The sequence below is a fragment of the Sceloporus occidentalis genome, unplaced genomic scaffold (genome assembly GCF_023333645.1).
Source record: "Sceloporus occidentalis isolate IW3139 unplaced genomic scaffold, rSceOcc1.0.p SCAF_1, whole genome shotgun sequence".
NCBI lineage: Eukaryota > Metazoa > Chordata > Lepidosauria > Squamata > Phrynosomatidae > Sceloporus > Sceloporus occidentalis.
Window position 1 is genome coordinate 257,216,702 of NW_028316981.1, and position 27,004 is coordinate 257,243,705.

At 41.8% G+C, this 27,004-nt stretch overlaps 1 protein-coding gene across 1 annotated transcript in view; it reads left to right on the forward strand.

The window, feature by feature from the left end:
* The window catches only part of TMEM232 (transmembrane protein 232), a 212,964-nt gene extending 190,663 nt beyond the window's left edge, over positions 1-22,301 (forward strand). The window contains 3 exon segments of the mRNA XM_089512422.1: positions 14,020-14,113; positions 21,652-21,870; positions 21,873-22,301. Of these exon segments, the coding sequence (XP_089368548.1) occupies positions 14,020-14,113; positions 21,652-21,870; positions 21,873-21,944 (385 nt within the window). The 3' untranslated portion in view covers positions 21,945-22,301.
* The last annotated feature ends 4,703 nt before the right edge of the window (positions 22,302-27,004 follow it).

Sequence of the window (27,004 nt, forward strand, 5' to 3'; positions counted from 1 at the left end):
CTGCCTTTTGAAGGCAAATATAGCCTTTAAAAAAGATTTTTGAAAGAAAAACTCCCAAAGCAATACTGAACCTGTCGTAATTGCTATTCCAGCCTCTTTAAATTTGCAGATTGGCCCCTGCTTCCTACCATTCCTTGTTCCTTAGTGAATATTGACAATATTTTTCTTCCTCTTCAGTTGTGAATAACAACTGTAGTTGAGGGAAAATTGAACAGAATCACCAGAGTATGCCATTGCTTGGTTTTTATTTCCAGGTTTTGCCCTATAACTTTTGTGGATTTTAAGTGATCCTTCTCAGCTTCGTCTTAACCAGTAAAATTACTACTCGACTGGGTTTTTTTTTAATCGAAAACTTCAGGGGAAGAAATTACATGTTCCATACTTTGAATTACATAGGACATAAAGCTATAACCTGAATTAAGCACACATGTGTAGATCAAAGTGAAAGGACATACATTTTATGAGGGTTTTTAAATGGTTAAGACATAGCAATCAAGTTTAAAGCACTTCTCTATCTTCCAGGTGTGAATTTTACAGACACACCCCAGCACAAAAGCATGCATATTTGTGGAACATGGAGAACTTATAAATCTTTTACTTGGGAGTAGGGGATCACAGCATTAAAGTGTCATCTATCAAACAATACTGGAGCCCAACTCCCATTTGTTGCAAGCCCAGTTAAAGAGAGTGGAGGTTGAAAAGCAGGAGTGCCTGTTGGGTTGCTCCTTTTGTTGTTATGTAGAATGATTATTTATTATTCCTGCCCAATAAAGCTGAAAATGAGGTTACTGTATAAGTGTTTGTTTATCACATTTTAGTTCATTACTCAGAACAGTGCTCTGAATAAAATCTGTGTCAGCTGATCATATTTCTTAGCAACTAATCATTCATCATGTTTTTAACTTTTGAGTTCTTTCACTGTAATAATAATAATAATAATGAGAAGAAAGCACCCTAGTTTACTAGAGATTTGATTATTTTCTTTAAAAGTACATTTACTTCCCAATCCGGCCTCATGCCACCTGCCTGCCCAGATGGTGTGCAGCGTGAGAACGCTCCTGTAGTGCAACAACAAGATGCTGCACGCTGCAACAGCAGAGAAGAGCCGCAGCAGTGGCGAAAGGAGTGCCCTGTCCCCAGCAGAAGAAGCAGAGGCTTTAGGCTGCTACTTTTTGCATCAGAAAAAGGCCAGATAAGGGCCGCAGTGTGCGGTTGCTGTGGCCCCAATCCGGCACACAAAGGGGCGGCGTAACACTGCTCCTTTAGGGCCATCTGTTTTTGGCCTTTGTTAATGGCTCATTCCATGTCTGCTGAGACCACCCACTGGGCCACAAAAACAGCTACCATTTTGCCAAACACTGCAGATGGGAAGGCAGAGATCTCTGTGTTATGAAAGTATATGTTACTATAGTTGGTCCTTCCTATCCATGGATTCTGCATCCATAAATTGAACAATCCACAACTTGATTTTGTGTGTGTGTATATTCAAAAAGTAAGCCTAGATGTTACCGTTTTATGTAAAGGACATCACTTCACTACACCACTGAATATAATGGAACTTGGGCATCCACAGATTCTAATGTCCACATGGGGTCTTGGGCCTACTGTATATGGCAGGAGCTCATTGCCAAAGGCTTATCAAAATGACCTTAACAGATTATAAAACTGAGTTAAAACTTACAAAATGAATTTCAACAAGGAGAAATGTAAGATATACTTGGGCAGTAAAAATGAAATGCACAGATATGCGGTATAAAATGAATGGCACCTAGCTTGGCAGCAGTATATGCTAGGAGTCTTAGTGGACCACAAGCTGAACATGAGTCACCAATGTGATATGGCAGCTAAGAAAGTCAATGCTATTCTAGCCTGCATCAATAGCAACATAGTGTCTAGATCGAGGGAAGTACTAGTACCATTCTATTCTGCTTTGCTCAGACATCCCCTGTAATACTGTGTCCAGTTCTGGACATCCCAATTCAAGAAGGATATGGACAAGGTGGAATGTATCCAGAGGAGGGTGACCAAAATAATGAAAGGTCTGGAAACCATGGCCTATGAGGAGAAGATTGGGCAGCTGGGTATGTTTAACCTGAAGAAGAGAAGGTTAAAGGGTGATATGATAGCCTTGTTTAAATATTTGAAGGGGTGTCATATTGAGGATGGAGCAAGCTTGTTTTCTTCTGCTCCAGAGACAAGGACGCCGAGCAATGAATTCAAGGTACAGGAAAAGAAATTCCACCTAAACATCAGTAAGAACTTCCAGAGATTAACAGCTGTTTGACAGTGGAACACATTGTCTCAGAGAGTGCTGGAGTCTCCTTCTTCAAAGATTTTTAAACAGAGGCTGGCTGACTGCCTATTGGGAATGGCTTGATTGGGTGTTCTTGCATGGGAGGAGGTTAACCCTTGTGGTCTCTTCCAACTCTATGATTCTGAGTCCAGTATCTTGTTTTCCACAGTGACCAACCAGATGTAAGTGGGAAGCAAAATACAACTGTAATAATCCTCTGTCATAATTGTTCTCCAGTGAGAATGCAGTGAGACGTGCAGCCTCTAATCCCAGAGATTGCCATCACAACATTGATAACCCTGTCAGTTGTGCTACCACTGTAATTATGTCGTAATGTAACACCATCAGTTATACCATCTTAGCAGTTACAGTGACTTAAAATTGTATAATGCCACCTCTGTGTGGCTTAGCCATAGCTTCACAACACAGATAAGACATAGGACATATTCTGGTATGGGAGATATCCTATTCTTCAATGTCCAGCTGGTGCAATGTGAGGATAGGATTATACTGCAAGATGTAGACACACTGCTAAGGAGTCACAAAAGGCTAAATATCCATGTTTCCATGTCAGGAAGATTAAACGGTTTTGTTGCAGAAAGTAAGACTACTACTTTGATAAGAAACAGTCTTCTCTAAAGTGAGTGCAAGACCCTGAGAATTGATTTTCACCAACCATCAGTAAATCACCAACGTGCTGCTCAAGGGAAATAAGGGAAATATTTGTGAGAACAATATATCTTTATCCCTGAACGTGCAATGGCAACTTCTTGATCTTTAAAATGACAATTAAGAAAATACAAATTCTTGCCAACTTTGTACCCTCTGAAGCAGCAAGTACTCATAGTTCACAGATGGTTAGGAAAGATTCTGTGCTCTACTTGCTTAACTGTATAAGCTAAAATCATAGAAAAAAGTAGTGATTATACAAGTTATAACAATAGCTGTATATAGCTTTTTAAAAGCATATCTAGGGCTGGCTCTAGGTATTTGGCAACCCTAGGCAAGAAATATTTTGGCACACCCCTCATAATTAATTTCACCCCTTGATTTCCACTGTTTTATTTGTTAAAAGTAAACATGATGTAAAACTTAGGTTCCAATCTCTCATCATAGTATTGATAATATAATAATACAGTGCACCTGTGTTATACGTGGGTGCACCTTACGTGGACTCTAGCATACATTGGAAGTCTGCACCGGACGAAACCTCGGTGCATCCGGAAGCTGTAATGGCATGTGTGCCCATGGCACATGCACTGTGCGCCGCCACATCCACAACCCCATTATCTTCAATGGGGCTTGAGCATACGTGGAATTCCCCTTACACGGGGGGGGGGGGGGGACGAATCCCCTACGTAAGGGAAGAGCCCACTGTACTACAACTAAAACTTCCTCTTTACTTAGTTTAAAACTTGTCGTAAGAATGCAACACAGTATTAAACATACTAGGCTAACATTCAAAATCAAACACAAACACTGAAACTCTATTGCATGATCACTACCAAAAATTCAAAACACGAAAACAGACTAGTTTGTTTGTTGTAAACAGTAAACTCAAGACAACTGGCAACTGGTGTTCATGTTGTGGCACCAAGGGTAAGGAGGGTGAGTGGCGAGAGGAGAAGGCGTGGCTGTTGACCTTGAGGTTACATTCAAGGCACATGCGGAAGGCAGATGATGTACCATGTGACCGTACCACAGACACAGGGGGGCACACATTTATGTTTTGGCCATTGTACAAAGAAACAGTCATACGGTAGCTTGCTTTTATGTCACTTGCTGTAATGAGTTTTCACTCTAATATTGTTTAATTATGCAAAATAATATACCAAAAAAAATGACGCCGTGCCGCCCTAGGCGACTGCCTAGTTCGCCTATATGGATGAGCTGGCCCTGAGCATATCTTAACCCTCAACCTTTCAAAGCCTTTATAACTAAGAAATTATGAAATTATAAAATTATAAAAACATCTCTAAATGCATTTTATGCACTTGTCAGATGGGGAAAATCCAGTGATACTTAAATTAACGGATAACCCCTTGAAATCAATAGGATTTAAGCTATTGACCTATAGTTTCATTGATTTCAGCAAAATTAGATATGTTTAACAACTGAACATTGCATTCACAATTATACTATAGTTACACAAATATTTTTTAGAATGTACCACTCCTGATTATATGAAGGAAATCATTTTGCACCACAAAGGAAACTATCCCAGTGTTTGTTTCCATTCCGTACATTCCACCCCTCCTCTGTCATGATCACTGCTTCTCCTCCATCTACTTCTCTTCACTGACCCTGAAATCTGCCTCCTTTCTTCTGCTTCAACTCTTGAGGGTGGCTGTACTACCTGCTTATCCTAAAGCATCACTGGCCACACCAAAGGACCTGGGGCTGCTGCCACTCTGCAGAATTAATGCAGTTTGACACTGCTTTGGTTGTCATGATTCCATTTTATGAAATCTTGGGATTAAAAGTTTGTTGTGCTTCCACAGCTCTCTGACGGAGAAGGATAAATATCTCACAGAACTACAAATTCCATAATTCCATTGCATTGAGCAATGACAGTTAAAGCAGTGTCAAACTGCATTATTTCTCCAGTATAGAGAGCCATTCTGGCTGCAAATGATGTTACATAGGGCTGAAACAGATGGCCCAAAAAGGGTGGATTGGGGCTTCTCTGGAGTTGGTCACCCTGGGGCCATGGCAGCCACATGCTGTGGCCCCTATCCACCCTGATGCTGGCCCAAATAGGAGTGGAAAAGATCTCCTCCTATTTGGGCTGGAAAAAGACCACCTTTGACAGCCCCATAGAAGCCCCAGGGCAGCTTATGGACACTCTGATGGTGTGTGGTGTGTAAACGCTGTGCCCCCAGAGTGTCTTGAAGCCGCCCTTGTGTAATTGGCCAGGGCAGCTTCTGGATGTCTTGGGGAGGTGTGGTGTGTAAATTCCACGGTCCAAGCTGCCCGGAAGGCAGTTTTACCAGGCTGTCTATTTCAGCCCATGCTTGGGTGCATGGGTAGGCTGAGGGACAAAGGGATTTATTTCTTTGCTAATTTCATAACTGAAGGAAGAAATGAGTAATTTTAGCAGACTCTTCTCACTGTGAGAAAGTCTTTGAAAGTACTGCAATTTTTGAAAACTATTGGCAGTTTATGAATCATTGTGAGTAAAAGTTGCGCAGCATTTTCTGCAGAAAACAGCATTTTCTGCACTGCTATTTTTTGCACAGAACAGCACAGAAAATGCTTTTTTCTTTGCAAAGGAATTGGGTGCACATTTTACATAGAATATGTCCAAAACTGTAAAGGTTCTCATCAGCCCAGGATTCTGCTTATCATGGTTTCCAGATACTTGACCAACATTTTCTGACTGGTTTTTTGAATATAATGTAATCTGCCTCGATCCTGGTGGAGAGGCGGCATATAAATAAATAAATAAATAAATAATAATTTGCATCCTTGATAAAAAATGTTCCTATAGCAAGATCCACCATGGAGAATGGGTATGTGTGTGTGGAAAGTGGGGGGATGCGGTATTGTGGGGGCATGTGTGGGAGCAAAAAAAAATCATTGTTCCTGGTGCTTCATACCTGAGATGGGCCCCTTCCCCTGTCTAATGGATGGGCAAGTTCTGGAAAATCCACAAAGGTGTGAGCATGTCTTAAACTGCCCACAGTCAATTGGAATTTGGAAGAGTGAGCTTTAGGACTGGTCTATTAAAAAACTAGATGGGAGCTAGCTTGTTTTCTGCTGCTCCAGAGACTAGGACCCAGAGCAATGGATGCAAGCTACAGGAAAAAAGATTCCACCTCAACATTAGGAGGAACTTCCTGACAGTAAGGGCTGTTCGACAGTGGAACACACTCCTTCCTCGGAGTGTAGTGGAGTCTCTCTCCTTAAAGGTCTTTAAACAGAGGCTGGATGACCATCTGGAAGGGATACTTCAATTGTGATTTCCTGCATGGCAGGATGGGGTTGGACTGGATGGCTCTTGCGGTCTATTCCAACTCTATGATTCTATGAAATTCATATACCTGAAGGTCACAAAGAACTTTTCAATATTTGTTTAGAGCTGGGATCATGCTGTGAAGCATCCACTGTTACATCCTCTGAGGGTTCCCACTACAATCTTTGTAGTGATTTTTTTTCACTGTCTGTAAATAACAATTGCATTTGTACTGCAAGACTAATCAGAGCAACTGTGTAGGGATCATAAAACATTGGATGACAAGCATCTGGTAGCAAGAGAGAAATATCCTTCTTTTAAAGTGTCTTCTGTTGCTAGCACAGCCAAACAACCCTTTCTCAAACAGAGGGAAACAGCCATAGTTGACTTCCATGGATGGGAAGCCTTTGACTAATCAGAGTCCTGTAATAGCGAAGGTGCAACTGGGAGCACTGGAACCTGCAATTAAGGCTGAGGTAGACATGGCAGTGCTGTTGATGCCAGGTATGGTGACCTAAATAATGGTTGACTGTGCAGGAAATGGCAGGAAAAGTTGGCAATGTTTCAGGGGCTTATTACATACTGTGTCATTTTATACAAGGCTTATTGACCAAAAAAAAAAAAAAAAAAAAAAGGATTGCAAGGCTTTGCAGCTATCTGCTTCTGTCCATTTAAAACAAACTGTAAAGGTTGTGGTTTGTTGTTTTTTTTAAAAAAAATATCCCAATATTATTACTGAGGCATGCATCACTTTACATTAGGCAATGTCAGGCCTCATCACCCTCATATTGTTTAACGCACATTAGTATCATACTGTGTGTGCATAGCACTGTAGTACAGATTGAAGGAGTTATTATTTGACACTTTCAACATAAATAAAATGACTTCAATTACCAGCCTAGCAGGAAGTCAATATGAAGTCCTTTCTTGAAATTAAAAAATTATAATTCAGCACATCTCTTGGTATTGCCAAAAACAAAAAACCCATCCTTATACAGTGGGATCCAGTTACAACAAGCAATCAAGAGAGACTCAGGGAAGCATTAATTTACAGGCACAAGCCCAGCTGAAATAATCAAGCATCTAAATCCAGAAATGAGAAGAAAACTTCGAAGTATAATACGCACAAATTGATTGTATGTAATTAAGATCATTAGAGAGATTGTGGTTGGAAAAGAACAACAACTATAACAGCAAAAAATAAAGCTAGCAGCGGGAGGATGGGGCTGGGGGTTGGGAGAGCTGGTTAAAAACAAAAGGAGAAGCCCGAGTCTTTTGATGGTATATAGCAGTCTTTCAGGTCAAATTGGAATATGTTCAAATCTACAACAAAGAGAAAATTAAAGCAGCAGTCAGTAAGGGTAAGATCCACTGAAGTCAATTGCAATGGCTTCAAGTATACATGCATAGGCTCGGACTGTGAAAGTACTTTCTGCAATTTAAACCTGGTAAATGTTTTTTATAGAATGTGCTCTGTATACAGTCACCCCTGCTTACTTGTGGATGTGAGATCCGTGATCTCAAAAATCAGTGGAGGGGCAACCACCGCTATTTTCTATGGGGCGCACGGGAACAAGCGTGTGCCCCATTCAAGCCTATGGGGCTTGAATACATATTGTGCAAGCCTCTGTTTTTGTGGGGGGTCTGGAATGGATACCTTGTGAAAATGGAAGCCAACTGTATAGCCTTTCTGACTAAAGAGATTATCACACCGGCAGATCAGCCAGTCTAGCGCGGAATGAAATTTTTGAACTGAAAAATTTCAAAAATAGGAGTTAACCATTCATTGTGAAGGTTGGGAGAAAGATAGATCAGGTTCGGGATGGCTAAGATCAGGACGCAATGCCTCCAAACTGAGTGTAGAAGTGGGCAATAACACCTGATCTTACAAAAATTTCAGCCTGCCTTAGCCCAGGCTCAGGCCAATTTGCCGGTGCGATAATCTCCTAAATTTAAAATTTGATACATTTTAAAGCAATAATAACAGTGAACAGTCTAAGGTGAACTTCACAGTAGATGAGAAGGTGAAATGGTAACCATGGACACTCATGGAGGCAACCCAATAGACCATGTTAAAGATTAGGGACTGGCATAGGAAGAAAGGAGACAGAGACAAAGAAAGTATAATGTTTTCAAACTGGATGATGAAAGATAGATATGTGGGATATAAGTGTTAGTGAGAATCAGAGAATGAAAGAAACAGTCCTTGTGTGAGTGGCTGGAATTCTTGCTGATGGAAAATCAAAGCAGTAACTATTTGGCTTGAGCTGATGGTGATAGGAGAGCTCATGGCATAAGTTAAATACTGGATTTGTGTGTGTGCGTGTGGGGGTGATTTAAAACCTCAGGAGATCAGGTGCTACATAGCTCAATGTTAATTTGGTGCAATGTTAATTTACCAAGAAGACTAAGAACCTTTTGAGGTTAGCTCTACCTTCCTCATGTTCACCTGAGAGGGTGAAATAGAGCAACAGCAAGTGAGCTTCCACACAGCAGTAACTAACTTTTTGGATCATTGTCAATATAAATGCTGTATTACATTTTTATTATATTATTCTATAATTTTATGGAGTGATTATTTGATTGTGGCTGAAAGTTCTTGAATATCACACTGTTTCTCCGCAGAGCATTTTAAAAAACAGAAGAGAACAGGAGGTATGCAAGCAGGGCATAGAATAACCCTATTCAGGCTTTGTAAATATAAACATTAAATATCGGAGGGGAAAGGGAAAATGGAAGCAATAACTATTTGGCTTCAGGTTTGAAGGATGGTACTAGATTCGTCTTCCATCATCATCATTTTCATTACCAATCTTGTGTAAGGGGCAGTTTTTTTGAACTGGAGCACCTTCTCTATTTGGTTTAGGTTTTTAAATCATGGGGAAAACCGCAACAAGCAAAGGAAGCTCTTTCCTTCAGAAGAATGTCCTCTATATGTGGTGGACAACTAAAACATTAGGGGAAGAAGACATCTCCATACTATATATATTTGCTTATGTAACAAATAGGCCCAGAGCCTGGAAATACTACTTTTTGGCTGTGTTGTTTCAGCGAGTCTCGGAATTGTACATCAAAAAAGGATTTTTTCCAAGCTTTGAACAGAGTTGAGCTGAAGTGCAGCAAGAAATGAGTGGAGCTGCAATACCATTTCCTTCTACGATTTTGATAGGGGGGAAATGCTTTGATAAGGAAAACACAGAAAGTATGGATGAAATGTCATTGCTTTCCAATGTTTAATCTAATAAATATTGGATGTAGACCAGAAAGAGAGACTCTCTTCCTGATTTCTCTGGCCAAGCACCAGAATTCCAATATATTAGTCTGGCATGGTAAAACAAATTATCTGCAGTAGGCTTGTATCTTGGAATCTTCAGGAAAAGTTTAAACTTTGTTACAAAATGAATCCACAAGAATGAAAGTCTGAAAGAGGATTTGATTAAAGGAACAATGGCTGTTTTCTGCATCACTGGAAATACTGCAATTCTCCCCTATTTCCCCTCCTGGGTCATGATATGCTGGGTCTGTCCTTACTTGCCAAGCTCATCTGAAATCATTTCAAAGCTATTTTGTGTGTACACTTAGCAAACTACCAGTTGCACTTCAGGTGCTAAAAAATCAATGCCAGTGGGAGTGAAACCCTTGTAAGTGTTTCAAATGCTTTCCCCTGCCGAAATGATAGTGCACCAAATGTAGAAAGTGGTGACATGAACTAAGAGGCTGAAAAGCATTTAACCAACTGGGTAGTCAGAACCAAGGGAAATGCTGGAAGGATCAGGATCAGAAGGCCTATCAGACAAAGTCAGTGATAAGCTGAGTTTTTATACCTCTGTTTAGAGTTTGTCGCATGGGGCTTAAACTGCTCCCCAGTGCGTTCTAACGGGGGCGAACGGAGGCGCGCACGGAACGCGATGGGCCCCGGATGGGGCCCAAAACACGACTTTATCGCACGGGGGGACGCCGCCGCCACCGCCGCGCATTCCCATCACGTCCCAATTCGGTTCCAGAGGGCGCCATTTCTGGGGACGCTTTGAAACAGTTCCCAGAAATGGCGCCCTCTGGAACCGAATTGGGACGCGATGGGAACGTGCGGCGTCGGCGTCGGCGTCCCCTCGTGCGATAAAGTTGCGTTTTGGGCCCCATCCGGTGCCCATCGCGTTCCGTGCGCGCCCCCGCTTGCCCCCGTTAGAACGCGCTGGGGAGCGGTTTAAGCCCTGGGGAGCGGTTTAAGCCCCATGCGATAAACTTCTAAGAAAAGTGTTGCTTGAACATCAACCAAAGTTAGGCAAAGTGAACTTTTTTTTAAGGTTTATCTCAGTAATCTTTTATGATGTCATTTTAAAATGTTGGGTAGATAGCTATAATGACAGTACATTGCACTATAATCCTTGGTGTCAAAGGGTTGTATACTGACTTGAGAGTGAAAGCAACATCAAACTGTGATCAAGATGGCAAACATTATTAATGAGAAGAGCACACAAGCTAAGAAACACTGCCACAGTTTTCTTTGCCCAAGTATACTGAGAAGAGCCAGTGTAATACAGTAGTTTGAACATTGGACTATGACTCTGGAGACCAGGGTTCAAATCACCACTTGGTCATGGAGACCCACTGGGTGATTGTGGGCAAGTCACACACTCTCAGACCCAGAAACCCTTGTGATAGGTTGGCCTTAGGGGCACCATAAGTCAGAAACAACTTCCAAGACACACAACAACAACTGGGAAGGGCAAGATTCTGCCCCTCTTCTTCCCTTCTCCCTCCTGAGATAACCGACTACAAACTACTTTTGCACTGTGGACTCAGTTTGCAGCAACTGAAGTGTGCTAGGTATAAAGGATAGAAGTGGGAAGATAAGAGATAATCTGGAACATTTTAAAAGCAGCTTAAAAAGTGGAGGAAGAGTGTCCCTGCCAAATTTGAAGAGTTGGACAGTATGATATTCAGATTAAATGAGTCAAAGGATAAACAAGGCTTACCTTTCAAGCTCTGATGAGCTGTGGATCAGAATAACCATACAGCCATATCCTCCTTTATGATTTTGCTTCTCCGCTGAAGTAATGGAGTGTCCTTACTACCTACTTTGTTTAGTGTTGGATGTGAAGCATCTGTCCTGGTGGAATTCGTCTTGCTGATTTTGGCCAGTTCATGTGTCCTCAATTGTCCACAAGTCAGCTGTCATTTGTTTTATGGAATCTACATATTGATGGGTGGCAGTGGGGGCATCTGAAAATGTGCACATTGGAAAAGTCCAGATAGAAAAAACACATATATCATGTTAAAATAATATATTGCTTAAAGATGCTTTAGTCAGTGGAGACAATATGTTCATTATGCATACAGTTTAAAGCACACATACAAATGTGCACTTTTTTTAAAAAAAAGAAAAAACGTGGTGTATCTTTTGTTTTCATGCTTACATTAGTAGTAGGCTAAATGTATTTTGTGAGCTGTGTCTACCCCCAAAGCCATTTGAGGGTGCCCTGAAAGATCCCCCACAAATACTGGCCTTCTAATGACAGTTGCACTCCCACAAGTCTCTGAGGGCAGTGGTGGCCATTTCACTATGCTTAGGACCTCCTCGTTTTTTTTTACATAAGCTCTCTGCTTTTTAGAGGCAAAACAACAACAACAACAAAAATAACAAAAGTTTTTTGGGGACAAAACTTTTTTCCTGCCCCATAATTTTGTTTGGTGGATATGGACGTGACTATGGGATAAGTGGGGCCCACCACGATATAGTGGAGATAATGCAGTCCCTACAACCCTGACACGTGCCCACTTCTGATCTATTTGATACCATCTACACTTAGGGATGCCATATCCTGCCTGTAGGCATGGCAATCCTGCTTTTGGAGGTCCTGGCCCGGTCCCGGTCCGGTTTCCCGCCAAAAGCAGGACTGCCCCGCCCATGGCTACCCACCTCCTCCTCCTCCGCCCCTGCATGCGCCCTGCTTATGGCTGCTTCTGCATGACTGCGCTGGGTGTTTGTTTTGGCCCCCGCCGGCAGGCAGCTCGGGCAGAGGCAGAGGAGGAGGTGGCGGAGGGCCCGCCCGAGCTGCCTGTATAGCTCTGCGCGCAGGCGCACAAGCAGGGGCGAGTGTGCTGCCACCGGCTGGGGCCAAGGCAAGCTCCCAGTGTGGTCATGCAGAAGCGCGCGAGGCGGAGGTGCCTGCCTGCCTGCCTGCCTGCCTTGGCGCGCTCCCCGTCCGCAGGCAGGCAGCCATCCACCTCCTCTTCCGCCTCCGCCTCGCACGCTTCTGCTTGCGTGCCTGTGCGTGGGGCTATAGAGGCAGAGGAGGAGGAAGTGGCTGCCTGCCTGCTGCTGGAGTGCGTGGAGGGGGAGTGCGCCAAGGCGGAGGCAGAGGAGGAGGAGGGATGAAGGAGGAGGAAGAAGAGAAGGAGGAAGGAAGGAGGAGGGAGGAAGAAGAGGAGGAGGAGGGAGGAGGAAGAAGAGGAGGAGGAGGATTTCCATTCCATTTGTACAGGTTTGCTTTGTTTTAACAATGATACTGGTGATGATGATGATGGTGGTGGTGGTATTGATATCAGCAAGCCTTTGAGGTGATTTTTACAAACTCATGCACAGTGAAGAAAAACCAAAGTCCCTTGACCAAGTACACACTTCTGAGAAGTATAGTTGGTGCAAGACACCTGAAACCGAGGGCAAATCCACTTCTTGTGAAACCACCTTGACATATTCAGTATGCATAGACATGTGAATCCATGTTCAGTGTGAAACCCAAAGAGTTTGGTTATGCAATAAGCCTCTGAAATATGCAAGAAATTGCCATGTTAAGTAAAGCCATGTTCAATGCCCAAATGTGCTGTCATGTATTTTGGAATGGGGAGGGGGATGGTTTGGCCAGAAAGGGAAGTACATTTCTGCCATCTGTCTGGGAATAATGCCAAAATGTCCTCCATTTTGATCATGCCTAAGAAACATGCATTTATATTAACATTTTTAAAAAACCATCCAATTTTTTCACGTGTCCTCCATTTTAAAAAAATCTGTCCTACATTTGTCCCGGTTTGGAGGTCCTGATTTATGGCAACCCTACCTACACTGCATCTGCACTGTAACTGCCATGGCTCAGTGCTATGGAATTATGGGAACTGTAATTTTGGGAGACATTTAGCCCCTTCCCTGTAAGTAAGCCCAGGTGCCACAACAAACTACAGTTCCCAGAATTCCATAGCATTGAGTCATAGCAGTTAAACTGGTGTCAACCTGGGTTATTTCTGCAGTGCAGATGCAGCCGTAGGTTCTCTCTGTCTTTCCCTTTTGTAAATTAAACACCCTTAGCATATGAAGAGTGGAGGTGAGTCTCTGAAATACATGGTGCATTTATCATATATTTTAGTAACAAAGCTGTAGCATATAATGATCTTTATGATTATAATTATAACCTGAACCCGAGTAATTATAGAGCCAGGCATAACTGCAGAAATAAATATGTAATAATAGATTGCAATGACTTTCTTTATACCCAAACAACAAGAACAACAGCTGAACTTGCCAAATAAAAAAGACATTTTGCTCTAGGCTTCAAATACAGATGGAAATCTTCTTCTACAAGGAAGGCCCATGCAACTTTTGCTTAGAGTTAAAGAAACTGAAAGACTAAGGGCCCTGTAAGCAGTTGCAGGGATTTCTTTAGACATTGTGAGACCTAGAGTCATCTGTTATTTAAATTAGGATTGGCCTTCTTGAAAATCTGTAATAACAAGGTTGGGTAACATATTTTTTACTTTTTTTCCTTTTTTCCAAAAGGGAAGAAATTTTGCAAGCTGGAGTGCCAAAATCTCCCTATCCTGATTACTTTACCCGCATAGATATGGAACTAAGGAGAATCATTGATAATCAGGTAAGAGCAGACATTAAAAGCAATACTTGCATAAATGCAGTGTTGTGTATTACAAATCTAAAGTTTGCTGTTATCAGCTAATAGATCTCAATAATCCTTTAACTACCTTTCCAAGCTGTGGGGCATAAGCTTCCATTATTGGTAAGTTGTACGCTGACTGAGGCATGGCTCCTTCTGATAAAGACCTGATATGTATGTGAAGTATTGATGTCTTCTATGTATATTTCCCCAAAAAATGGGACCAGAATTAGGTTGTCCTTTATAAAGCTTGGGAAAATTCCTTTTTTGAAATGCAGTTCTGAGAACCACCACCACTGTGCCCCCGGCAGCATTGTCAGGGGCACAGTGGCTGGAGGATTCCAGGAGTTTTATTTCCAAAAAAGTAAGTTTTTCAAGCTCCGGTTCTGTATCCTGCCACAACAGATCAATATGGAGTTTGAACTGGGCTTTTGCTGGAAAAATGCTTAAAAGGGTCTAGAGCAGAGAGCAAGGAGCTTAAACTCATCAATCAACTTTTGTCTTCTTCAATCCAGTAGCATAGGTGGCAGTGGTGGCTTCTCCTCCTCCTCCTTCTTGGCAAATGTTTCAGATAAGGCAAATTCAAAAGGAGTTCCCTGGACCTTCATTGAAAATAGCTCTGAAGAAATCTTTTCCATCTTCCCCTTGTAGTAAAAGGATCTCTGGGGTTACCTAGCACATGCATTCTTGTCAAATTGATGCAGATAAGGAAAAAGGGTGTATGAGTGTGACCCTGACTGAGGAGATTATCACATGGGGACTGGATAATGACAGGATCACTCTCCTGTCCTTATCCCATCTTTGACTGCAATCCCGCAAAAATCTTTCAGATGCAGCGCTGTTGTCATGTCAATAAAGCAGCATTGCATTAACACAATCTCCTGTTAATGTAAAATGCTGGGGAATGCTGCTTCAATGATGGGACGATGGGATCTGTGTGACATCATTTGACAGTCTTTTGCATGATCGTGGTCAGTTGTGCTTTCCAGACATGATAATGCAAGCAACATCTTCATTCCTTCCAATATTTCACATATGCAAACTGGGACATGTGCGACAAAGACAACAAAACTTATTTATGAGGAAGAACAGACAAGCTAGGAGAGACTGCAGGAGTTTACTTTCACCTGAATCTGCTAGATTGGGAATGGTCCCTCACCCTCCCCTCCTGAATTGACTGCAAACTATTGTTTTCGCCTTGAATTCAGTTTGCAGCAATTGAAGTAAACTGAGAACAAAGTTGGAGAAAGAGAGAGAAACTGGGACATGTTAAAAGCAACCGAAAAGTGGGGTGACAGAGGATTAATTGGGACTTTTACTGTCAAATTGGGATTGTTGGAAGGTATGCACCTTTAAAATTCCCTCTTGTATTCTACTATGAAAGGGACAAGAACCCTACTCTCTATTCACCTTATAAGCCTATCGTTCCCACAGATAAGCGCTGATGTATAGCAAGCAACTGCTACCAGGAACTGGCCCTTTTTTTTCAAGTAAGCCCCCTGCAAATGGTTCCTGCACAGGGATCATACCAGGGATCCTCCTCTTCCTCCTTCCTCCTAGAAATGACTTTCTGAATACATGATTGTCATCTTGTCAGCAAATAATGATAGAGGATGTGAATTGCAGGGCAAAAACAAAACAAGTGACTTCCAGCTTGTACTTCAAACACAATCCCTTGTTTATTTCTTTTTGTTTTTATTTATTTATTTTTAATATTTATTTATTTGCCTTGGCAGGCAAGGGAGAGGGTTGTTTAAATATAAACTGCTCGTTCTGGAGGTCTCCAGGCACAGTTTTTCACTGGGTGCCAGAGGGAGTTATTACTGAACTAGGCTTGAAAAAAACAGGGATGTGAATGCTTAGGGAGGCACAGCAATCTTGGCGGGTTTGTGTGTGTGTGTGTGTTTGTTTGTTTTTTGCAGGTCACTATTCTAGAGAATGTAATTGCCACTCTTGATTCAGTAGCCTTTCTAGTACACTGTATTGAATACAGTACTTTCACTGCAACTTTTCCTTTTGAATTGAATCTGACAGGCCTCAAAGCAATCAAGTGGAAAGTGGCATTGCTCCTTTAAAACTAGCTTGTTTTAAAGTGTTTTTCTTTCATACTTTCAGTAGTAATTTCATTGTAAAAATGATCAAATCCCCACTCATCTCTGAAGCTAGCTAACTAGCTTGTGTAGGACACGTTACATATTCTAAGCATAACACTGTGGTACAGATAACTTTTAGAATGTACTATCAACATTCTTATTAATAGTAATAGCCACACATACAACTTGGTTATGCTCTGTTTGGGCTTGGAGACTTCCTCTTGCCATTTTCTGTATAAATACCCAGAACATTCTGTATTTTGAAAAGTTCTTAAAATTTGCTGTTATTGAGCTAGTTCTGGGAATGAAAGGAAAGGAATATATGAATTCTAATACATTAAGCAAGCTTTGAGAGTTAATTCACCATTGAGTTCTGACTCTGGAGGCAGCAAAAATACTAAGCGTACTGAAATATATTTTATCACTCAAGGAAGTTCTGTCAGCTGATAATAATGGGAACTGTGGCAAAAATGCCTACAAGCTACTGCCTAGCTTATAGTGCTTTGTTAGAAGGAGAACATTTTATTATTTAAGATTAGCCAGTCCATAATATAATCAGGAGCATCCCATAAAATCAATCACCTCTTCCAAACAGCTTTTCAGAATTTCAAGTTCCTTCCCCTGTGTTTCAAAGTCTTATCACCTCTTTTTATGTGGCCATTATTTCCAAATCTCTTCTCCTTTATCCTCCTTTCTAAACTTAAGCTGCACTTCTTCTTTAGTAAACAACACATTTATTATTTCTGTTTTACTCTGAGCTGCAGTTTCTACACATAAGACTATACCTTCAGGGCCTCCATTAATGCAGTAATGATGTTGTTGAGGCTCAAAACAAGAGATATGAACTTCTCCTCGGTTGCAGCCCTTAAAACTTTTAGTCCCTGCACAATATTTGTACAGATGACATTGGGTTTTAAAAAAAAGATTATACTTTATTTTACACAGAGAGAGACTTCTGCCGAAAACTGTGAGCTTGGGTTGAAACGATCAATGCAAATGTTTGTTACAAATGCAGTGGGGAGCCCCAATAGTGACATGATAAAAACTTGGCTAAGCTCTGGTTATGAATACATTTCCTTCCTCAACACAGCTAGTACTTCTTCTTCCTTCTAGCCCAACAGTAGACTCCTGTTGTTTTTCTTCCCTTGTACTTTGTCTTCACACACTACTTGACCCCGTATTGCATTTCACTTCAGGTCCAGGATGTGAACATCTCCCTCCCATATTCATGTTTGACCCTCACACTACCTTCGGTCTCCAGATATAGTACTTCCCTCACTGCTCCATTTGTGAAGTCTTTCATGAAGAGGGCTTATTTAGGAGTCAGTGTGGTGTATGGTTTGACGGTTGGACTATGACTCTGGAGACCAGGGTTCAATTCCCCACTTAGCCATACAACCCATTGGGTGACCTTGGGCACATCAAATGCTCTCAGTCTTAGGGGAAGGCAATGGCAAATCCCTTCTGAACAAATCTTGCCAAGAAAACACCATGATAGGGTCCCCATAAGTTGGAAACGACTTGAAGGCACAAAACAATTCTTAAATTACTTTTTTAGGTCATTTTTTATTCATGAGGTGATTTTCTCACACCAAACTTTGTATATAGTCTCATCACGGAGTATGGTATTGCACTGGTTTATTTATATTTTGCCTTTCCCCCAAAGCTGAGACTCAAGGCAGCTTATAGAATAAGCAGAAATACAAGTACATGGACACTTTTTGATGAAGACACAAGAGAAAGTCTTTCTAGCACTATTTGCCATGTCTTAAAGGCCCCTTTAACAGCCAGCAGTTTCATCAAGCGATGTTCAGCAGGTGATCAGGGCACAGAAGGACGATGTTTTCAGCCTCTTTCTATCAGCATGTGAGGCTGCAACAGCCAGAAGTATGACCTATATTACAGCTAGTTTGTTGGAGGAAGGGGGCTAAAAATGCCATACTCTTGTGCCCTGATCACCTGCTGAACAGACCAACCTGACCTTGATGCAGCTACTGGAAGTTAAGGCAGGTTTAGGAGATTGTTCCAGGAGATGTTTCTTAGTTACAAATGTGTAACTAAGTAGGTGATGCAGAATATTGGTGAACATTAACGATGTACATGGCACTGTACAAAAATAAAACAGTAAGCCAGACAACAATGCCAAAAGTCTGTATTGTTTTTATTAACTACTGCCAAGTCAACTTCCACTTATGATAACCCCACAAATAAGAGATCTCCAAGTCACTCACCCAAGTCATCATCATCATCATCAGCTCTGTTCAGGCCATGCAGACTCAGGGCTGTGACTTCCTGGATTCCGTTTATCCATCTGGAATGTGGTCTTCCTCTTTTCCTATTGCATTTTAATGTACCAAGTACTATTGTCTTTTCTAGAGAGTCAGGTCTTCTTATGATATGGACAAAGTACTCCAGTCTCAGTTTAGTCAACTTGATTTCTAGGGACAGTTTGATTTGATGTGATTTGTAGGCTTGATTTGATCTAAGACCCATTTATTGGGGTTTTTTTGCTGTCTAAGTGTCTAATTTTAAAATATATATAGATTAAAATATAGGCACGTTACAGACGCGCCTAAAAGTACGTGCTGAGCACGTACTAGGGTTAGAAAGGGGCAACTCTTCTGGACGCCCCCAACCCTAGTATGTGCTCAACATGTACAAAATGGCGGCGCCCGTTCTACACGGGGGCTGCCATGGAGACGTCACCACCGCACCGCCTCCAAACGAGCCGGCACGGTTGTGATGTTATCACGCTGCGCGAGGGCGCATAGAGCGCCCTTTCCGCGGCTCAAGAAGGAGCTCTGAAACGGAGCTCCTTCTGAGGTTTGCATCCCTGGCACAGCTTTTAGACGGCTGCGCCAGGGACACAAGGGAGAAAGGGGCCGAGCGGCCCCTTTCTCCTCCTCCTCGCTGCCATCGAGTGTCCTTGGGGCATGAAGCCCCAAGGACACCCCTTTCCAGGCCGCGGGGAAGTGGCCTTTTGCCGCTTCCCCGCGGCCTGGAAAGTGGCGGATCAGGGCCTCGGAGGCTGCCGTTGTGGCAGCTGAGGCCCCGATACAGCGGGGAAAGGGCCGCTTACAGGCCACCCCAAACGGGCGGTCTGTAACGCGCCATAGTCTAATTTTAAAATACATAGAGATTAAAACAGAAAAGTTATATTTAAAATAACTTCTAAAACCTTTAGATGTTTCCCATTCTCCCACTGCCACCCCTTTTCCCTCGAGTGTCCTGTCTTATTTGGATTGCAAACTTGATGGTGGGAGATTCCCAAATTTAGATTTTTAAGATCCTTTAAGTGACTTTTTGGCTGAAGGGTGGGGTTTAAATACTGCAAATAAATTAATAAATGGATAAAATGCAATTAAACGGACTGTAGAATTTGAAATCATTTGAAACATATCAACTAAAAAAATACCCTAAAGATAAAAATAGGTGCAGTTGTGGTTTGTTGGGGCTCATTCACACTTACCTTTTTGTACCGAGGAGTATCTGGGTCTCCTCAGCGTTTCAAATCTCTCAATGCCATTTTAACCCTGTTCCTATTCACACTGGGCGGGCGGGGGAGGAGGAAGGAAAAGGTAAACTCCTTCTGAACAAACCTTGTCAAGGTGCATCCTAAGTCAGAAATGACTTGAAGGCATACAACAGCAGAGGAGGGACACCATTCTTTCGTAAGAGACCTCCCCCTATTCTACCCTTTTTAAAAAAATGTAAAGTTTTCCCGTCAGTTTGTTGCCTCCTCCTGCCCATCCTCACACCTTCTCACCCTCCTTCAGCTCCAGTGCAAGCCAAAAAAATAAAAAATAAAAATAAAGTCACACGGCCGGAACAAACTGCCAGCTTCAAGCAGGCTTAAAGGCATGGCATTTACATGTGCCATGCCCCCAAGTTGCCCGGCAGTCACACTGGTGATTGCACACTGGGTGGCTTTGAGTGATTTTGGGATGTGGCATTTAGACACCAAACACCCCCAAGCCAGCTGGAAGCTATCTGAAGCTGTGATGGGACAGCTTCAATCTGCCCCAAATTGGAGCAGCTCTTGCTGCTCCTATTTGGGCCAGATTCTGGATGGATTGTGGCCATGGCATGTGGATGGGTTGTGGCCACGGCTGTGGCTCTACCAAACAGATGAAGGGATTAATGTGAAATGTACTGTTACTCTCTTTCAAAAATCAAATTTGTGGGGCAGCAATCCCCTTTGCATTTTTTGTACCTGTCACCTGTAATTTTTTTTTCTAATGCCATTACTTTATCATTTAAAGAGCTCCACCTTTCAAACTGAATAATATATTCTTCAGCTAAATGAGATTTCCAAGCCATAGATTTGCCCCCCCCCCCACCTCCGGTTTAAGACATGGGCAGGGCAATTTCACAATAAAGTTTATTTCTAACTGGAAATTTCCTCTCCCCAAAGAGTAAGATGTTTGTGGTTTGGAAAATAATAAAGGCTTGAAGAAGAATAGGTTCAACATTGAAAGCTGCTGTGGAAATGCATCATGAGTTGGAGGGTAGCAGATGATTTACATATTTTAATGTGCATAAAATTAATGTAACCTAGCCAACACAGCTACCCCTGAATATGTTTCCTGCATATGATTTGTATGCATATGGTGTTTGCTAGGTCATGGCTGGTGAATGTGTTGCTTTCCTTTTGTGATGCTGATCGCAGGCAAGTGAGGTGCCTTTTGGCCTGGTTTCTTTTGGCATTTCACTTTCAGATAACAGATTTTGGCATATTGGAAAGCATGACAATTCTTCTATATTAGCTGAGTCTCCCAGCTAGCCAAAATGGCCCTGGTTTCTAGCTGCATGGATTCCATATATATATATATATGAGAGATGAAATTCGGTTTGAAAAGTCAGTACATACATACATACTTCTAACATTTGTTTTTCAAATATTTGACCGATGAATTGTAAGTTAACTTTATAACATGCTGGACATGTGCTTTAAAACAAAGAAACCTAAGCTTGTGAGGATCATATCAAGAGATTTTAGCCTGCTCAGCAGTACTTTAGAGAATGTAACCACTCTGTAGGATGTACATTATTCACTCATGCCAAGAATATTTCTGATCACTAGTCCTGCCGGTGTCAATTTTCTCAATCTTTGTAGCCACAACACACAATTAAAGCAGTTTAACACCATTTTCATTGCCAGGATTCTATTGTACAGAATCCTCGGATTTTTAGTTTGGTGAGGTATTCAGTCTGGTTTGTCAGACAATTCTGGTGCCTCCCCAAACGTCAAATCTCAAGATTGTCTAGTACAGAGTCAGGACACTTAAAATTATGTTAAACTGCTTTAATTCTACAGGAGGCTACATCCTTCATCTCCAGGATTTGTGTTTCCTATAGAGTCAATACACTAGCATGTTTTTAAGCTCTCTAATGAAATAACCTCGTGTCACTATTGTTTTGCAATAGTGGGAAAAGGAATTGCATCTCCGGCTTAAGCTAGAAGAAAAACTCTTGGAACTAGAGCTTAAAGAGAAACAAAAACTGGAAGAGGAGCGCTTCAAGCAAATAATGAAATGGCGATTTGAGAAGCTGCACAAGACAACGAAACCATATGAGCTTCCCTTTAAGCATGAAGATGATGAAGAATTGGCTGAGGCAAGCAGCAGCAGTCAGCTGTCAAGTCCACAACTGTCACAAACCTGGACATCAGCTCTCTTAGAGGCTCTCCCTTCCTGGAAAATATGTGTAACAAACCCTAGATCTTTTTTTTAAAATATAAAGCTTGGAGTCCTGAGTACAGGGGGTAGAATGGAAGGAGTGCGCAAACATTATCCTTATGATGTTCTACTGTGTGTTTATTGGAGTAAAATAGAGTCAGGAACAGTCTGGGGGAGGAAGGCAGCTTGAGACTGTTGAGTGTAAAAACAGCATATGAGAACTGTGTTACACACTCTTTCCCATCCCACTGCTTCTTTGTTCAAATTACAACTCCCTTGGACTGATTTTCAATAAAAGCAACAAAAAAGCATTGAACTTCATAACATACATTCATATATATTTGGTAGTCTGTTCTAAAATTGAATTTCCTCCCTTGAAAAACAGTGTTTTTGGGAAAGTGTTTTCTGTAGAGATCAATGTCAAGTTCTTGAGCTGTTGGATTGCTTCACAGCCCTGCTTCTGAACACAGGCAAATTTTCTGTACCATGTTAACAGAAATGCATTCATTGAAGATTTTCAGGGCTATCATTGGTTTCTGTTGTCATTACACCATCATATTCTTGTATTGTCCTTTCTTCTCCTGTTGTCTGCATCACCTATGTTTATTCCCTAACTCTCCCTTGCATACATTGTAACATTCTCATTTCCTCCCTTTTCTTTAACATCATTTATTGATTGACATGTTCCAACAACTTGCCTTTTTATTGTTTAATCCCAGAATCGAGGTTAGCATAAGATTAGTGCAACATGCCACAGTCCTAATGATATCACCCAGGACTGGCCCAGGAAATAATAAGCTGCAACACTGACATCCCAAGGACTACAATAGATAGCTTACCATATAACAACCTTCAAAAAAATGGTTGTGTTGATAATTCGAAATGAGTTTTATCAGGCTTCCATAAACAGAGGTGCATTAACATTTACAAACCTTGTTGATCTGGATGGAACTGCTGATAACCTGAATTTACAAGAAGTCACTGGTAAGGTGTTGGGCATTTCTCACTTGAGAGAAGAAGTATAAAATGTGTCTGCAATGTTTTGTCCTACTGTGAAGAGAGAGGAACAAACAAACAAACACCTGCCTTTCTAAGGTTCATGTCTTTTCACAAGGCTCCCTTCACAAAAATTCTCAGATTTGATTAGGATTCTTTGATCTGGTATTAAAGGAGGGCTTGGTTTAGCTTGATCCTGGTTTGTAGAGCTGGACCCATACCTACTCAAAATTTTCAATGCCTAATTTTGAAGCTCCACCCCCTTCTGACTTCAGTAGCTATCTGTGATTAGGTTATGGGTAAAACAGATTTTGCAGATATCTCTAGAGCTATAGTGATGAGCATTGCTAGTGGCATCATTATAACCAGGCCCAAACCTTGGCTCTTATATTGAAGGGAAAAAAAGAATGGACATCCATTCTTGATCACTGTTTAGGAAGACCCATACCAGGCTGACTTCTGATGTGGTAAGTGAAGGAGATACATTTCAACCAATGTTTATTAAGCCCAGTATTGTTCAAATCTTCAAGCCTCATGTAACCCCCTACTGCATAAAGAAGAAAAAGTATGCTGTATGACTCCGTATGAAAAGCTTCTAATTGGAAACTTTCACAAGCAAATGGAAAAGGTCACACCTATGTGTGGGTTTGCGTTCTTAGGCCCTGTGCACACCAGCAGTTTGGGCTAGCTTGAGGGTGGAGTTGGGGTGTAGCATCTACAGGATGCATGCCCCAGCTCCACCCTAGGGCAGTGTGATTCTGCACGCGACATCACATAGTGTCAAAGTGCTCCTCCAGCATTGCGTCTTCATGATGAAATGCCGAAGAAGTTCCATAAAGCTGTGCCAAAGTGGCTATTGCACATTTTGGAGGGTGCAAAAAGGAGCCACTTTTTGTGGCTCCTTTTCACGCCCTGGAAAGGCCAGATCGGGGCCGTGGCAGCTGGAGGCTGCCCCTTCTGGGCTGTGAATACAACCACATAGTCTTTCTGAGCCTGGAGAACATCCTTACGAAGACTTCCTCAGTTTGGTAACTTCAGTCAACATCATTATCTCACATACATGACTCGCCAGATGTTTTGGATTACAACTTTCAGAATCCATTAGCACTGCCCATGATGGGTAGGGCTGATAGCAGATAGTAGGGTCAAAGCATTTGCATAATGTAGACTTGAAAGATACCATGTATTTCACACATTCAGATTTGTGAGCTGCTCCAATAGGAGATACAAGTAAACCCAGATGTGGGAATTGTGGAGTCTTCCAAATGTTGAATTGCAGTTACCAGCATCTGCCACAACTGGTTACACTGATTAAGGCTGCTGAGAGTTGCATATGAAGAACATCTGGAGGTTTAAACAATTCTCATCTCTGATATAGACTTTTGTTTCTACACTAATTCCAAGATTAATAGAAAACATGCATGTTAGAAAATTAGTCAGTCGTGATGACTATCTCTTTAATCCTTTACCCAATGAGCGGTATGGATTCAAGATGAATCCAAATGAATTCATTCTGAGCCATTCTGTTCCAAGACCTCTGCATGATTACTGGGCATTAATAAAGCAGGAGTAACCATACGGCTCCATTATAGTTACAGAAAGATGACTCTAAAAATAGAAAAGTGCCCCCCTTTTATTTTGAGACTAGCAGAATATGGTACATGGTAGGAATCCATGCTTCCTGTGCTGTTATTACCTTTCACATCTTGGGAAATGTGGCTTTTCCCTCTTCCAGAGTTTTACATTCATGCCCTCAATATGCTTAGTGCTAATTTGCATCGGAGGAAAAAGAATATAATTAAAAATGTACAAAAAGTGAACATTGAAATAGAATTAAACTATTACAGTATTAAAACATATAACAATAAAAGAATAAAATGCAATTTCAAAAGATAAAAACATTTTAAAACAGTTGTTTAAAACATTGTAGTACCACCTAGCTCATTCTTTAAAACCTTTCTGTTTTGAAAGCCGTACAGAATAAAAAGGTTTTAGCCTGCCAACAGATGGATAACAAGGAAGGGGCCATTTTGGCCTCCCTGGGCAGGGAGTTCCAGACTCTAGGGGCAGCCACCAAGAAGGCCCTTGCTCATGTCCCTACCAACCACGCTTTTGATGGTGGTGGGACTGAGAGAAGGGCCTCTCCTGATGATCTCAGAGCCCAGTCCTGCTCATACAGGGAGATATGTTCTGCCAAATAGCCTTGACCTGAACCATATAGAGCTGTATAGGTTATAATCAGCACTTTGAATTATGCCCAGAAACAAACTGGCAGCCAATGGAGCTGTTTCAAGAGGGGTGTAGTATGGCCTTTGTAACCTCCTCCAGTTAATAGTCTGGGTGAAGCTCTTTAGACCAGTTAAGGTTTCTGAGCGCTCTTCAGTGGCAGCCCTAAGTAGAGTGCATTACAGTAGTGCAAATGGGATGTAACCAAGGCAAGTGCCACTGTAGTAAGAGCTGGCATATCAAGGAACGGACAAAGTTGGTGCACAAGCTTTAAATGTGCAAAAGCTCTCCTAGTCACTGCAGATTCCTGAGCCTCAAGTTTCAAAGCTGAGAGCAGGAGTACTCCTAAACTGTGAACCTGCATCTTCAAGGAGAGTATAACCCTATCTAACACAGGCTGAATAGATCCCTATTCCCAGATGCCTTCCAACTGACCAAGAGCACATCTGTCTTGGCTGGATTAAAGGCTTTACCACATGAGCCCTGATCTCACAGCTATTGCCTCAATTTAAAGTGTGTGTGGGGGGGCCATATCCCTTTGACAGCAACCAATGTTGCATGTCCTCAAAATTTTGTGGCTGGGGCTGCTGCCACCACAACATTCTCTTCCTGACTCCCCCTTAAACACCTCCCTACCTTATGCCCTACTCAGCATAACTTTCTGTTGTTGTTGTTTTAAAATCACTTTTCAACCCAATTCCAGAGGTTGGCACCTGGGTTCACCCCTCCACTGTAAAACAGTACTTCCAAGGCTCATTCCAGTGAGGCAGCCCAGCAGAATAGCTCAGTCCAGCAAAACCAATAGTGACACACTGTCCAGTTCCCTAAGTACATCATCCACCAAAGTGACTAAAGCTGTCTCTGTCCCATAGCCAGGCCTGAAACCAGACTGAAATGAATCTAGATATCTGTTTCATTCAGAAACCCACAAAGCTGAGAGACCACCACATGCTCCAATACCTTGCCCAAAAAGTGTAGGTTGAAAACTGGCCAATAATTATTTGTTCTAGAGGGATTCAGGGGTGGCTTTTTCAACAAAAGCCTCACAACTGTCTTCTTTAGCTCATTGGAATGCTGCCTTATTGTAGGAAGGTACTGACAATCTTCACACACTCAGCCAGTCCCCCTCTGGAGTATCTGATAAGTCAGGAAAGACAAGGATCTAGCACCCATGCAGTGGCTCTTAATTCTCAGAGGATCCAGTCCATATCCTCAGGATGCACAAAGTATCCATTAACAGTGGACAAACAGGCACTATGTTTACATCGACATGCACTGTATCGACCACAGCATCAAAGTTGGAGTAGATTTGAACAACTTTATCTGCCAAGTGCAGTGCAAATTCTTCAGTGTGGGCTGATGCTCTCCTTTTTTTTCTGGGATGTGAAAAGAAAGTAAACCAACAACTATATTGCACAAATTACTTGGGTACAATCCCCCTGTCATCTGTTAAAAACATCTGTTAAAAACAGGCGCAGGCACACATTTATTAAACTTGGAATATTTTGTCAGAATACAGCTTTGTTTTTGATTATCTCAACTAAAAAAAGGGAAGAAGGAAGAAAATGGTAAGCTGGTAGAAAGATGTGCTGTGCATATGAAGAAAGGATTTTTGGGGGATGGGATTGGATATTACACCTTTGTAACACCAGATGGTCAACACAAAAATCAAATAAATTATATAACTGGAAGTAAAGGATGATGAAACTCTATAATGGTGGCCAAGACTAGACCAGGTATTGACTGTGGCACAGATCACGAATTACTCATATCAAAAATAAGAGTAAGACTCAAGAAGAAAACCAAACATAAACTAAACATAAAAGGCAGGAACATAATAAAAGAAGAACGCAGACAGACACTTTCAATAAACAAAAAGA